The sequence below is a fragment of the Emys orbicularis genome, chromosome 2 (assembly GCF_028017835.1).
Source record: "Emys orbicularis isolate rEmyOrb1 chromosome 2, rEmyOrb1.hap1, whole genome shotgun sequence".
Classification (NCBI taxonomy): Eukaryota; Metazoa; Chordata; order Testudines; family Emydidae; genus Emys; species Emys orbicularis.
This window is the reverse complement of record NC_088684.1, coordinates 213,614,391-213,629,180: the sequence shown is the minus strand read 5'-3', so window position 1 is coordinate 213,629,180 and position 14,790 is coordinate 213,614,391. Positions and strand designations below refer to the sequence as shown.

Sequence of the window (14,790 nt, the reverse complement as noted above, 5' to 3'; positions counted from 1 at the left end):
CAACATACATGTCACTTCATATACCACTCCATATTTCTGGAACATGGTGCATGATGTGTTACCCTTCATGAACCACTCTCAGGCATTACCTGGCCTGGATTCCATGGATTGCAAGTAATGTAACCTTACCATGCCTCACTGGCATGTCCAGCTGCAAAGAAGTAAGTCAACATCAGTTTCACAGATTCTAGATGCAGTGGCCAATGTCCTCTCTCTGCTTTGACATATATCATTATGACTTGGTTTTGGGGCAGGGGTACTAACAAGGTATACTGCTAACACAGATACTAATACAGTCATACCATGTGTACCTCCTAACTAAGTACATTCCATAACAAAATATCAATGTGACATTTTAATTAAAAGTAATTGAAATTCAAGGAAAGTGGATTCACTGTCACCTGATTTATGAGTGGGTGGTAATATGTGCTCATATTTCAAAATGCTCCACAGTAACAAGGTGTCGTGAGGCAGTTTCTTTGAATTTAGGAACTTCAAATTCAAAGTCCCCTTGTATGGACACTAAAACAAGGTATTGCCAAAAACTTGCATTTGGCTACCAGACCAGAGGAGTAATTTCAACTTTAGCAACATTCCAAAAGACTTACAAACAAGCAAGTTCTTACCAGCTGAATAAGCAGGCTAATTAGGTCTGTCAGGGGTTTATTGATAAGGAGAAGGTCTTCAGCAGCCTGGGTGTCCCCTCCTGTGCCAGATTTCTGTGCCTTAATGAGACAAGGAAAAATAAAAAGAAGTCTTGGTGAGTGCTCAGCTTTGAGAAACAAATAAGGTCCATTAGGCGGTACAAATTTGAATGGAAGTTCGAAGGAGGTGTTCTTATACTCCCTTTCCTAGTTAAGTATTCGGAGATCTCTATAAGAAGTTATAGTCTGATTGTGTCTGTAACAATAAGCACAAAGCAAAAGGGACTCATGCTGTCACATCCACTCTAAACTGATTTAATATGCTGACCTACGTGACATTTCTTCAGCAAGATACATACCTACTGTATGTATAATATATATCTCCATGAACTCATACTAAAATATATGTCTATCTACAATCTATGTTTTTTGTATATATTCTCTCTCTCTACACAAATATATGACTTCTTTATTTTAATGTTCATTGTAAGTCTCCAAAGATCACCCTCTATTTTATAAGAGATGATTTTAAGCACAATTGAAAACAAGAAAATCAAGATGATTCAAAAGTTAAGGCTTCCACTCCCACCCTCCTGACTTGAATTTCCAAAGTGGAATGCTGTAGTGGAATTTAAACTTCAGGTGCTTTACTACTTTTAGAAAATGCCTGATGAATAAAATTCCACAGGGAAATGGTCAATAGTCCTCTGACAGCACTAAACATAGAAGCTTGGCCCTTTAAAATACAGAGGCAGATTTTTCGGTAGAAGCATTGGAGAAAATTAAGAAAATCTGATTTCTGGTACCCAAAATAAGTTCTCCAGACTGCCAACTAGTCATTGGCTACCAATCTTAAAAATTTAAGCTTTAGACTCAGTCAATAATGGTTGACACATGTAAATGAGGGCAGAATTTGGACCTAAGTATATAGATTTCAGTTGCATTTCTCTTTATTTTACCAGACTATGTAACAAATCCTCTCTTCTCCTAGATGCTTATATGGAGTCCTAATAATATACTTACTATTCAAATTGTGCTCAGTCAGGGAACACTTATTCTTTAAGAACACTTTCAAAAATATCTGATCCCTTAGGAAAAATACACCGAAGAAACACTTTGCTCTGGCCATTTACATGAGAAAAGGATTTTGCTCTGATTTACATGAAATCCCCTGCTTTTGTACGACAAAAGGTACAATCAAAAGGTTTTCCACAGGAATCAGTAGGCAGTATTTGTAATGTGCTTTGAGATCCTTGGATGGACGCCATCACAGAAGTGCAAAGTATTATTACTTTTACCAGATGCACTAGATTGCAGTAACATAGAAACTCAAGAAAGACAAAGCTATCAGAAAATCTTGATGACCTTTCTGCCAAATATTTCAAAAACGAAGCACGCAGGATATGCCTGGTTGATAGTATAACTGATTATGTAAATTTGCATGAACAGAAAGGCAGATTTTTAGCACTCACTTCACACTCATTCAATTCTTTTAAAATACAGCAGGACTTTTTTAATTGTACGAAACACAAAACAATCGGCCTGCCTTCTTTTGGCTTTCTCCCCTCCTTCTCAGAACACTCAGTACAGTAAGATTCTCTATCCTCCTCAAGATAGGGGGGGGAAAGTATACTAGTCAAGACAGGAGAACAAGATGTGCCAGTGCAATTAGTCTAGATACAGAAGTCACTTTCTGTCAACTAATTGAGGGCATTAATCAGATTATCTTATTACAAGGAAATCATAGGACTAACCGAGTTTGGGTAAAAGAAACAGAGGTTTTAAATATCTTTTAAAAGCACAAAATGCAATCCCTTTGAATAATCCTTTTAAAAATGAAATACAAGAAGGGTAAGTCTTCTAGATGGAGCAGAGGGGATCTCTGACACTGCCCTTTTTGTTATTAAGTTTGTATTTAGTCACAGCAAAAAGGGATCTGGGCTGCAGGAGAAGGTAAATATCTTTGTCAGTGCACCTGCACAAGCAGAGACATTGTATGGTCATCCACCCATTTCAAATATGAGTAACTTTGTGTAAAGTGCACATATCAACACCTCAGTAGTGAGTCGCTATTGACTTACATGACATCATATATTTTAATATCCCAAATGCACTAGGGAGGAAATGTTTTGAAACATCAATGAGAAAATGTCAAATTAAGCTATTTATGGAGTGCACCAAAGCAAAAAAATCAACAAGGATCTGTGTTAGCATATTGTGTGGCACTGACTTCAGCTAGCTAACACCATATGAAGGAGCATACTTATTAAGGAGGTAGCTCTATGATACGTACAAGGACTTGATCCAAAGCCCATTGAAGTGAATGTAGGTCTTCCCATTGACTTCAGTCAGCATTAGATCAGACACTAAATGAGTGATTTAATATTAGTGGTTCTGAATTACTGATTTGCATATTGGGATCTGATCAACCTGGGAACAGGTTGGCAAACAAAGATGTAATTAAAAGATGGGAACAAAAAATCCACTTATAAATGAATTGTTTTGGCTCTGAATACAAATACAAAAAGGAAAACATATTGGTTTCAGAAGTTTTCTGTTAAATGAGAATAAGTGTCTGTTGGCACTTTTTGCCTGTAGAATCCTGATCAGAATCAAATCATCTGCTTAAGGGGATCATATTACTGTTCTGAAAACTCTTCTTTTGAGCTAGGGTATTGTATTGAGAGGCTGATAGCACCCACTGGGAGGTTTGTCTTGTAGCACAAAACCAGAAAGGTAAATAATAAATAATGGTTGATGTGCATTTCAACAGAGAAATATATTTTGGGCGTGGGGTGGTTCAAAGAGATGCTCTTGAAACTTTTTTTAAAACCATGTACAAAATTATACAATGTACTTCAAACTATGCTGAACTGCTGAATAAACAATTGGCTTATTAAAAAGCTTGCAGTTCCAACCTACTATCATCCAACATAGGATCAGTGATGTGTCCTTATTATTTGTTCTATATCATGGGAGAAAAATGCTTTGTTTTCACAAGAGTTTACATAAAATGTCTACTACCATCACAACTGTTTCTCTAGTAATCCAAAGGAGTAAAATATAACCAAAAAAAGACATATCCAACAGAAAACACTCGATTCTAATTTTATTGAGAGAGACAAGGTGGGTAAAGTAATATAATTTATTGGACCAACTTCTGTTTCACCAACACAGTTGTTGGGACATCTGATGCACTGGATGAGACATGTGTAGGACCCATGGATCTTGAAAGGTATGTTGTAGAGGGATAGATCATTGTAGCAGTGGAGATATGTCTGCAGGTTTTGCATCTGTTTTGGCAGGCGCTGCTGCTGCTTTAGCATGGGTCCTACAAATGCCTATCATGTGTGTGTACCTCATCCAGTGCATCACATGCCCCAATAACAACTATGTGGGTGAAACCAGACAATCACTACACTCTCGAATGAACTCACATAGACAAATAATAAAAGACAAAAACACCCCATCACCTGTGGGCGAACACTTTTATCAAAAATGATCACTCCATATCTGACCTTTCAGTCCTTGTCCTCAAAGGAAACTTGCACAAGGCCTTCAAAAGATGAACCTGAGAAATAAATTTCCTAACTATGTGGGACCCTAAAAACTACAGACTTAACAGAGACAGTGGTTTAATGGCCCATTACAACAACTTTTTATACAAATTACTCAAGATTGTTAAATCCAAAGCTGACTGTGAAGAGTTAGAAATGGATCTCACTAAACTGGCTGAGTGGGTAACAAAATGGCAGATGAAATTCAGTGTTGATAAATGCAAAGTAATGCAAATTGGAAAAAATAATCCCAACTATACATACAAAATGAGGTCTAAATTTGCTGTTACCACTCAGGAAAGAGATCTTGGAGTCATTGTGGATAGTTCTCTGAAAACATCCACTCAATGTGTAGTAGAGGTTAAAAAAGCTAACAATGTTAGGAACCATTAGGAAATGGATAGATAATAAAACAGAAAATATCCTATGCCATTATATAAATCCATGTTATCCCATACCTTGAATACTGCATGCAGTTCTGGTTGCCCCATCTCAAATATATATATTTAATATATATATATTAGAACTGGAAAAGGTAAAGAGAAGGGTAACAAAAATGATTATGGGCACAGAAAAGCTTCAATACAAGGAGAGATTAAAAAGACTGGGACTGTTCAACTTGGAAAAGAGACAACTATAAGGGGGGATATGATAGAGGTCTCTAAAATCATGAATGGTGTGGAGAAAGTGAACAGTGAAGTGTTATTTATCTCTTCACGTAACACAGGAACGAGGTGTCACCCAATGAAATGAATAGATCGCAGGTTTAAAACAAACAAAAGGAAGTATTTCTTCACACAATGCACAGCCAACCTGTGGAACTCATTGCCAGGGGATATTGTGAAGGCCAAAAATATAAGTGGTTAAAAAAAGAATTAGATACATTCATGGAGGATAGCTCCAACAATGACTATTAGTCAAGATGGTATGGGATGCAACCCCATGCTCTGGGTATCCCTAAGCCTCCAATTGCCAGAAGCTGGGACTGGATGATAGAAAGCGGATCACTCAAATTTATCCTTTTCTGTTCATTCCCTGTGAAGCATCTGGCACTGGCCACTGTCAGAGACAAGGTACTGGGCTAGATGGATCATTGGTCTGACCCAGCATGGCCGTTCTTAATATGTAATATACCTGCAGCTTACTATTCCTCCATTGTCCTACGATTGGAGAGGTGATCTCTTACAACATGTGTGAACCTCTTGTGCTTAACAATCTGCCCATCTTGTATTTAACTTAAACACTAGTTTTCTTCTCCGTACCTGAAGAAGAGCTCTGTGAATCTTGAAATCTTGTCCCTTACGCCAGCAGAAGTTAGTCCAATAAAAGATATTACCTCACATACCTTGTGACTCTCATATCCTGGGACCAAAATGTCTACAAAAACACAGCAAACTAATTTTATTCATTTTTTTAGTAGGAAATTCAGTACTGAGGAAATAGGAAAGAGACTAAATTTTTTTACAATGGCCTCACTCTACCAGAAAATAGATTCCATACCTGTAAAGTCAGGCGGATGACGTTCGCTGTATATATCAGCATGCAATGCAAAATGTCAAGCAAGGACAGCAACAGTCCATTAGCTGTCTTGATGTTGCTTTTATCATCCACTTCTAAATACAGAGCTGCAGTTTCTATTAAGAGATTACAAATGTGATGGACCAGTCCTAAGCAGACAGAAAAACAAAATAAACAACACATGGTATCAGAAAAGAACATCAATTTGGAAGGTAGCTGTATATAAAGAATAATACCTCACCAGAAAGTAAGAATTTCATATACTGAATATTCATCAAATGCTCTTCTTTTCTCCCTCCACTTTTATAATTAATAATTTAAAATATAAGATTTTAATTGAGCTCTGTCCGCGTGGAGCAGCTTGCAAGACTGGTGCCTAAACTGTTAAAATCAACCATTATAAATGCTTTGAAAGTCATATAGTACCCACTGAATAAACAATTACTAGTTACTTTAAAGCAATGCATAATATGCTGGAATATATAGTTTACAGACAGCTATTGTTTACAGAGCCCTTCCTAGTGGTCAACAGAATTAAGTGACTTGCTTAAGGTCATACAGTGAATTACTAGCAGAGTAGAGAATGGAACCCAAAGTCCCTGGCAAACTGCTAATCCCATTTCCTCCCCACAATGTTGTGATTTGTAAAAGGGAACAATACCAGGCTAAAGGTAAACTATATGAAAGCAAAACTTTTATAATCAAGAGAAATATTTAATATTACTCTGGAAAACTTTGTCAATATTTGTTTGACTAACACTAGTAAGACTCTCCTTGAAAATGCCTTTTTTGCTTTGACATTTTCTTTCTGCTCCTTTGGAATTTAATGTTGCTAGTCAAAATACCACTTCACCTGGCTTGCATAAACCACAAATCAATGTAGGTGTCAGGAAAAACAAACACCCATACTAATCAATTTAAAATAAACAAATCAATTCAGAATCCTAGCCACCTTCAAATAAAAACTGACAGAGTTAATTATCTATCAACTTTCCAATTAATTTCTTTTAAATTAAAGTTTCATAAAAAAAGATATTTTATTCCTAGCTGATGAACACAATTATGTTTACTGACAGGGTCATCTTTAAGGTGGTAATGGAATTTCATCCAGGTTGAGACTTGGGTTCATGTGCTAATGCTGCAGTAAATTAGTATGGAGATACTGTACTGTTAGAGGTGTGACTCTTTATATGAGGTGCTAATCTTAGTTCCTTTTCCCAATTTTCTGGTGGCTGTCCAGGATAGAGTTAAACATTTTATAGCATCATTGAAAGAGAATAGAGGACGCTCTCTATTGTCCTCTCTTCAGAGAATATTTCTTAATATTTCCTCTCTTAATAGAAGAAATTTATATGCTCATGGCTTTGTGAGCTATTGTTGAATGCATAATAGCTATTGTATTTGGTCACTGCACTGCACAGGGTAGGTGACCATGACAGAAAGGATATCTCTCTCTTTATTTGGTGAAACAGTTTGGGATACGATCTTGAATATGAAAGGAATTATACGAAACCAAATTCTTTTTTATGAGCACGGAAAAATATCCTAGATTTCTGAATTTGGCTGATGAGTAAAACAGCTTTCATTCAAAAAGAAAAAAATCCTGAATTTATAAAGTAGTATAATCATTTTAGATATATTAAAAATTGAGAGAGAAAGAAGAAAACTGATGACTATAATAAAGTTTTTAAAATAGGCCACATCACACCTCCTCAGTCAAGTTTTTGTATACTTTGGAATTAAGTATATTTTGTTCCACCCATAAAAGCTCAGACAAACAAAAACAGACAACATAATCAACTAACCAATCAACTTCTGAAACAGGTTTACATATAAAGTAGGGCTGTCAAATGATTAAAAAAATTAATTGCAAGAGTAAAAAAAATAGTCACGATTAATTGCAGTTTTAATCGCACTGTTAAAAATAATTTAAATATTTTTGGATGTTGGGGGGAAATGTGTGTTGGGTGTGTGTGTGTGTGTGTATGTTGGGGAAGTGTGTGAGAAAGAGTGTGTGTGTGTGTGTGTGTGTGTGTGTGTGTGTGTGTGTGTGTGTGTGTGTGTGTGTGTGACAGACAGACAGACAGACAGACAGACAGACAGTGTGTGTGTTGGGTGTGAGTGTTACTCCTGGGGGAATCTGGCATAACTGCACATGCACAGAATTCATGTCCCAGACAGATTTCTGTGTTTCCCTGCAGAAAAATGACTTCTGACAGGGAAGCCGCAAGAGCGGTCACGTGCCACTCCCCAGTGACGCAGGTATGTCGGTTTGGATGCCTGGAACAGCCGGTAAGACGTAAATCATCATGCATGTGAGAGCGAGAGAGAGAGAGACTGCATAAATTTGTTGACTAATAACTAGAAATAAAGGGTCAAACCTAGCTACATTACTAGGGGGGGGGAGGGGGGTGTTGAAGATTTCCTCCAACGCTCCCCACTCCCATTCTCCATTCATTGTATTGTGGTTTAAATAAATTGCCAAAATCATTGAAACCAGTGTGATTACACAGTAACTCCTTGCTTAACATTGTAGTTATGTTCTTGAAAAATGCAACTTTAAGCAAAACAATGTTAAGCGAATCTAATTTCCGCATAAGAATTAATGTAAATGGGGGGGGGGGGAGGGTTAGAGTCCAGGGAAATTTTTTTTGCCAGACAAAAGTCATTATCTACATATACAGTATAAGTTTTAAACGAACAATTTAATACTGTACTCAGCAACGATGATGTGAAGCTTGGTTGAGGTGGTGGAGTCAGAAGGTGAAAGAGGGTGGATCGTCCAGCTGCTCCTCTTGCTGTTCTTTCCAAAGTGCCCGGGGGTGCTCAACTCCTGGCTCTGCCCCAGGCCTGCCCCCACTCCACCCCTTCCTCCAAGGCCCCACCCCCTCCCCGTCTCTTCCCGCCCCTTCTCTACCCCCGAGCACGCCGCGCCTCGCTCCTACCCCCCAGCCTCCTGAATGCTGCAAAACAGCTGATTGCTGCGGGTGGGAGGTGCGGGGAGGGAGGGGGGAGGCTGCGCGCCGCATCCTCGCTCCTCCTTCCCTCCCTCCCCCGAGCCTCCTGAACACTGCGAAATAGCTGATTGCTGTGGGCGGGAGGCACGGGGAGGGAGGGGGAGTTGCTGATCTACGGGGCTGCTGGCGGGTGGGAGGTGCTGGGGGTGGTGGAGGGGAGCTGATATGGGGGCTGCCGGCCCACCCTGGTTCCTAGCCCCCACAGCCAAACAACGTTATAAGCAAACATTGTACAACTTTAAATGAGTATGTTCTCTAACAGATCAGTGACGGAACAATGAAACAACGTTAAGTGAGGAGTTACTGTATTGTGTTATTTTGACAAATAAAATACGCAGAATTTTAAAATATTGTGCACAGAATTTTTAATTTTTTGGTGCCGAATTCTCCCAGGAGTAGTGTGTGTGTGTGTCTGTGTGAAAGAGAGACAGACAGACAGTGTGTGAGAGAGACTGTGTGTGTGTTGGGGGAGTGTGTGAGAGAGACCGAGCGTGTGAGACGTGCTGGAACAATTTGTATAGTGGGGGTGCTGAGAGCCATTGAATGAAACTGTAAACCCTCTATATAATGGAATCCACGTCAAGCCAGGGGGTGCGGCAGCACCTCCAGCACCCTTAGTTGCAGTTCCTATGGAGTGTGTGTGTTGTGGGGAGTGAGTGTGTCAGTGCGCTGTCTCTGTAAGAACAGCACTCACCAGCCTGAACGTTTTTTAAGACAGCAGCAGAGGCTGGCAGATCCCACTCTGACTCAGAGGCAGCAGCACAGACAGGCTCCCAGACCCCCACCCCAGCTCAACAGAGACCAGGTACACAGGAGGGGGATGGGAACACCCTGACGTCAGCCTCCTGCCCCCCGCTCTGTACAGCAGACAGGAGGATCCCAGGAGGATCCTTGGCGAGGGACAGCTCCAAGGCAGCAGATTCAGGGGAGTAGGAGCAGCGGCTGCTGCAGATGGCAGCAGAGCAGAGCAGTGGGGGGAGGAGGGACACCCTTGCTCTGGAGGTGCCCCCTTGAGCACGGCGGCCTTATGGTGCTCAACTTTATACTAGTTAACAGACAGCCTCAGGATTGAGGGGTGCACCTTTGTACTTCACATCCTGAGCAGTGTCAAGCACATCTTGGAATACCACAGAGTATCTGTGAGAAAGGGAACAGAAGAAGAGAGTTCTGTTTCCACACTGCTGAAGCGGTCAGAAAGGAACTGGTGTAGAGTTTGGGCTGTAGCTTCTTAAATAAATTGACGCCAAATGAGTGGATTTGCAAGGAAGCATGAGCAGGGCCCCAATGATCTCTGATTTTCAGAGGGTTCTATCTCATGCCTAAGAGGCATGCACATCCCAGAAATGAGAAAATACTATCAAAACTCAAAATGTCCTCTATTCATCCTTGTTGTATGTACACGTGACACAGAAGGATACAATGGTGGTCAGTGATGTGCCACCAAAATTTTAACATGGGACTCTGGCAAAATTTCTTATAGTCAATATGGCCATTAGTACATCTTGACTGTAGCAGGGCACTGCAGGGCCCTCTTGGCTCCTGCCCCTGCTATGCTGAAAAGGTCATTTGGAGACCCTGGGGTTCAGTAACCACTGGTGCCACTTACTTACCGGTTGTGCTCCCACCACCTTTTCACCATACACAGTTTGGGTTCTAGTGTCTGCACCCAGGAGGGAAGAGCTATCACTCTGCTTCCTCTCCCTCGCTCCTCCCCGTGGCTTTGTGCCTCCCAGCCTTTTATACAATCCCAGGGTAATTGGGCTGGCAGCTGTCTCCCATTCACCAATTAGGTGCAGGTTTTCTCTAGCCAGCTCCAATTTACTTCCCTTAAATGGGAGCTGGTGTGACAGAGGGCAGAGTCAGCAGTTCTTGCCCAGCACTCTGTCATACTGACCATGTACCCTCAGTTCCAAGATGGCACGTCTCCTCGTGGTTTTCAGCTGAGGTGCGCAGGCAGGTTCTTCCACATGTGCTTCCTACTGCCACATCCACACTCAAGCCTGGAGAGCAGGGAACCAAAGAGACCCCCACTTTTGCTGCTGTCTCATCTTATTGCAGCCCAAAGTAGGAGCTTTCTGCAGCGTAGCTGTACAGCTGGCAACACTCACCATCTCCCCCAGCTTCTCTCCCCTTTCCTTGCTGATGGTCTACACAGCCCTGTCCTCTTCTGCCACTGGCCTTTCTCTTCCGAATAGTCCTTCTCTGTTCCACATGTGAGCTGCTAGAGTACAACATATCTGCATCCATTTCAGTTTTCCTGCTGTGGCAAATGGACAGGACCAGAAGGAGGACAAAGAGTATTTTAACAAAGAGCTCCTGTGAGCCATCTCCAGCTGACCTAAGTTGACTTGTGTTGAGCTAATTGTGTGCGTGTCTACACCAAAACTGTTTCCTGCTAATGTAAGCACACTGTGACAGTGATACCTCCTCCCCAAGCGCTGCAGAACCACAGTCAACCTACTTAGATCAATGGGGTGCGAGTGTAGACACTGTCTCACCCTAACAGTCCTCCAACAGCTATCTCACAATGCCCCTGTCCCTGCAACAGTGTCTGCTCCAGTAACAATTTTGAACTCCACTGCCCAGGGGTCACAGAGACCAGAAACTCCTAGATGGACTCTTCCCTGGAGCAGGCAAGAAGTCTCGGATCTCCTCAACCTGTGCAGAGAGGGGACTGAGAAAGCATAGCTATGGAACAGCCATTAAAATATTGGCATCTATGTGCAGATTACACAAGGGATGCTGAAACTGGGGCATGACAGGATTAAGTAGCACTGTTGCATGAACGCAGACACTTTGCCAGCGCTACCAAAAGGTGAGGGAGGGCAATAAGAAATCTGGTGTGGCTCTGCAGACTGGCTGCTTTTACAATGAACTGTATGCCATACTTGGCAGTGACCCCACCAGCACCCCAAATTTGACTGTGGACACTTCACAGGAGCCCAAGGTGGAGGCCCCTGCTGTGAACAGTAAGAGGAGGTGTGGCAACATGGTGGGAGACTCAAACCATGCCATGAACCAGGAGCTGGTTGAAACTTCACTGGAGTCAAGGCAGTCCCACTAGGTGAGCACAGATGAGCCCACTAATGATGAAAAAGGGTGCGTGGGTAATGTGTACATGCATTATTCCTTATAATCATTTTTTCTTTTTCATTGCCCAAAACCTCATCTCCCTCGCCCTTCTTCCCCATTTAAAAATGGCACCGACTCCATCCGCAGTTTGTTTGCACTCTAATTTTGTTGCCTGTATCTCTGCACATCATAAAGTTCTTTTTGGAAACTCAGAGTATTTATTAATTTACACCAAGGGTTCATAGCGGGAGGCGATAACCCACTCATATTTAATCACTGCAAACAGGAGGCACACTATTTCCTAAAAGCATCAGACAACACTGTGATGGGTTCGGTCACAGAGACCCCCCTTGGGACTGTCACCTGATGTGCTGAGCCTACCTCTGAGCCTGTTTTCTCTGCCAGTTTGGGCCTCCAGAACCCTGCCTTGTCGAGCAAGCCTGCTGCGACACAGACCCAGGGTCTGAACCACGCCCCCAAAGCTGCAGACTTAACTGAAAACAGCTTAAGAAGTGTTCCTGTCTACAGCTCCAGACACCCAGCTCACAATGGGATCCAAACCCCAAATAAATCCATTTTACTCTGTATAAAGCTTATACAGGGTAAACTCAAATTGTCCGCCCTCTATAACACTGATAGAGAGATCATATGCACAGTTGTTTGCTCCCCTGGGTATTAATTACTTACTCTGGGTTAATTAATAAGCAAAAGTGATTTTATTAAGTATAAAAAGTAGGATTTAAATGGTTCCAAGTAATAACAGACAGAACAAAGTAAGGTACCAAGCAAAATAAAACAAAACACACAAGTCTAAGCCTAATACAGTAGGAGACTGAATACAGGTAAATCTCACCCTCAGAGATGTCCCAATAAGCTTCTTTCATAGACTAGACTCCTTCCTAGTCTGGGCCCAATCCTTTTCAGACCAACGTTGTGGCTTATGGCCTGGGTCCAGCAATCACTCACACCCCAGTAGTTACAGACCTTTGTTCAATTTCTTTCAGGCATCTCTTTGGGGTGGAGAAGCCATCTCTTGAGCCAGCTGAAGACAAAGTGGAGGGGCTTCCAGGGCTATTTATATTCTCTCTCTTGTAGGCGAAAACCCCTTTGTTCTTCTGTGCAAAATCACAGCAACAAGATGGAGTTTGTAGCCCACTGGGCAAGTCACATGTCCATGAATGATTCAGCTTTTTGCAGACTGACACCATTGTTTACATGTTAGTTTGAATGTTCCCAGGAAAGCTCAGATGTGGATTGGCGTCTCCCAAAGTCCATTGTCAGTTAAGCGTTTCTTGATTGGGCACTTACTCAGAATAGTCCTTACTCAAGAAGCTGACCAAATGCTTCACTGATGCTACTTAGAATCAAACACATTGAGGTACAAGTACATAGCCAATATTCATAACTTCAAATACAAAAATGATACACACATACAGACAGCATAATCATAACCAGCAAATTACAACCTTTCCATAGACACCTTACTTGACCTCCTTTGTACAAGATTTGGTGCAAACTATAGGACCTTGGTTGCCACAATGATCTATACGGTCACAGTTCATGTCAATAATGTCACAAACACTACTGTTGCTGACTATTAAAATGGTCTTTTAAGGCCTCCCTCAGCCGTATAGCTTCACAATTGTTTTTTCCAATACCTCTTGTATTTGGCTGTTCTAATTCTGCAGACAGCCAGTCCATCTTGCCCCTCCACGCTCGTGGTAGCTTTTCCCTCTTTGCCTCACAGATATAATATAGGACACAACATGCAGCTACAACAATGTAAACAGTGACCTTTCAGTCTATCAAAAGAACATTCAACAATCATTCTGCACCTGCCTAGTTAGCAGCTGAATCTTTCCTTGGTGCTGTTGAGATAGCAAGTGTTTGGCTTCATGAGCAGGGGAGCAACGGGGAGGATGGGTCCCTTAGAATTACAATTGGCATTCCCACATTGCAAGTGTAATGTGCTGGTTGGGGAAGAATGTCCCTGCTTGCAGCTTTCTGAAAAGTCCTGTGTTCTTAACATGTGAGTGTCACGTACCTTTCCTGACCAGCCCACCTTGCTATCAGTGAAGCGACTCCAGTGATCCACTAGCGCTTGCCTAACTATGGAAAAGTATCCCTTTCTGTTGATGTACTGTGTGGCAAGGTGGGCTGGTGCCAGAATAGGGATAAGCATGTCATCAATTGCCCCACAGTTCAGGAACCCCACTGTTGCAAATCCATTCACTGTTTCCTGCACATTACTGAGTGCCTCATTCCTTTGTAGCAAAAGATGCTTAATGACCTTACACAGTAGGATGACAACAGCTCCCACTGTGGATTTTCCAACTCCAAACAGACTCCCCACTGACTGAAAGCAATCTGGCATAGTGTAAAATCTCCCATCAATGCAGCTTTCATTTTGATGTCTTTGTGTTGAAGGTCTGGGGTGAGCTCAGCACACGAATCCAGGAATGTGTTCTTTTGCATCCAAAAATTCTACAGCCACTGCTCGTCATTTCAAACCTGCATTACTACGTGATCCTACCCATCAGTGTGCATTTCTCGGCTCCAGAAGTGGCAATCCACTGCGTGGAGCTGCTCCATGAATGCCAGCAAGAACCTGGATTTTTTTTTTTTTTTGCTGTGTCCATCAGCAGCCAGTTATTGTGTTTGAAAATCTCCACACCTTCCTTGTTGCATTCCTGGTTGTAGTAGTACTAGTTCAAGTTCTGTAAATACAGGAGAATTGCGCATTCTGTACTAGCAATGCTCATGAGGGGGACATGGATCAGCGTTCATATCACATATTCCCCGTCAGTATCCAGCCTGGGGAAGCTAATGATCCAACCAGTGGACCAAATTCAGTGATAAATCCTGGTCACATGCCACCTGAGGCACACTACGCATGCACTAAGAAGAAGAACGCTCATGAGAACTGCATTGAGCTGTGCAGGGTCCATGTTTCCGCTAGAGCGATGGCAGAGAATGAAAAGT

At 41.8% G+C, this 14,790-nt stretch overlaps 1 protein-coding gene across 1 annotated transcript in view; it reads right to left on the bottom strand.

Moving 5' to 3' along the window:
* Positions 1-14,790, bottom strand: part of ULK4 (unc-51 like kinase 4) — a 426,845-nt gene that overhangs the window by 89,515 nt on the left and 322,540 nt on the right. Inside the window, exons 32-33 of the mRNA XM_065398954.1 lie at positions 5,702-5,868; positions 627-725 (exon numbers count right to left, since the gene is read on the bottom strand). Coding sequence (XP_065255026.1) covers positions 627-725; positions 5,702-5,868 — 266 coding nt within the window. The remainder of the gene's footprint in view (positions 1-626; positions 726-5,701; positions 5,869-14,790) is intronic.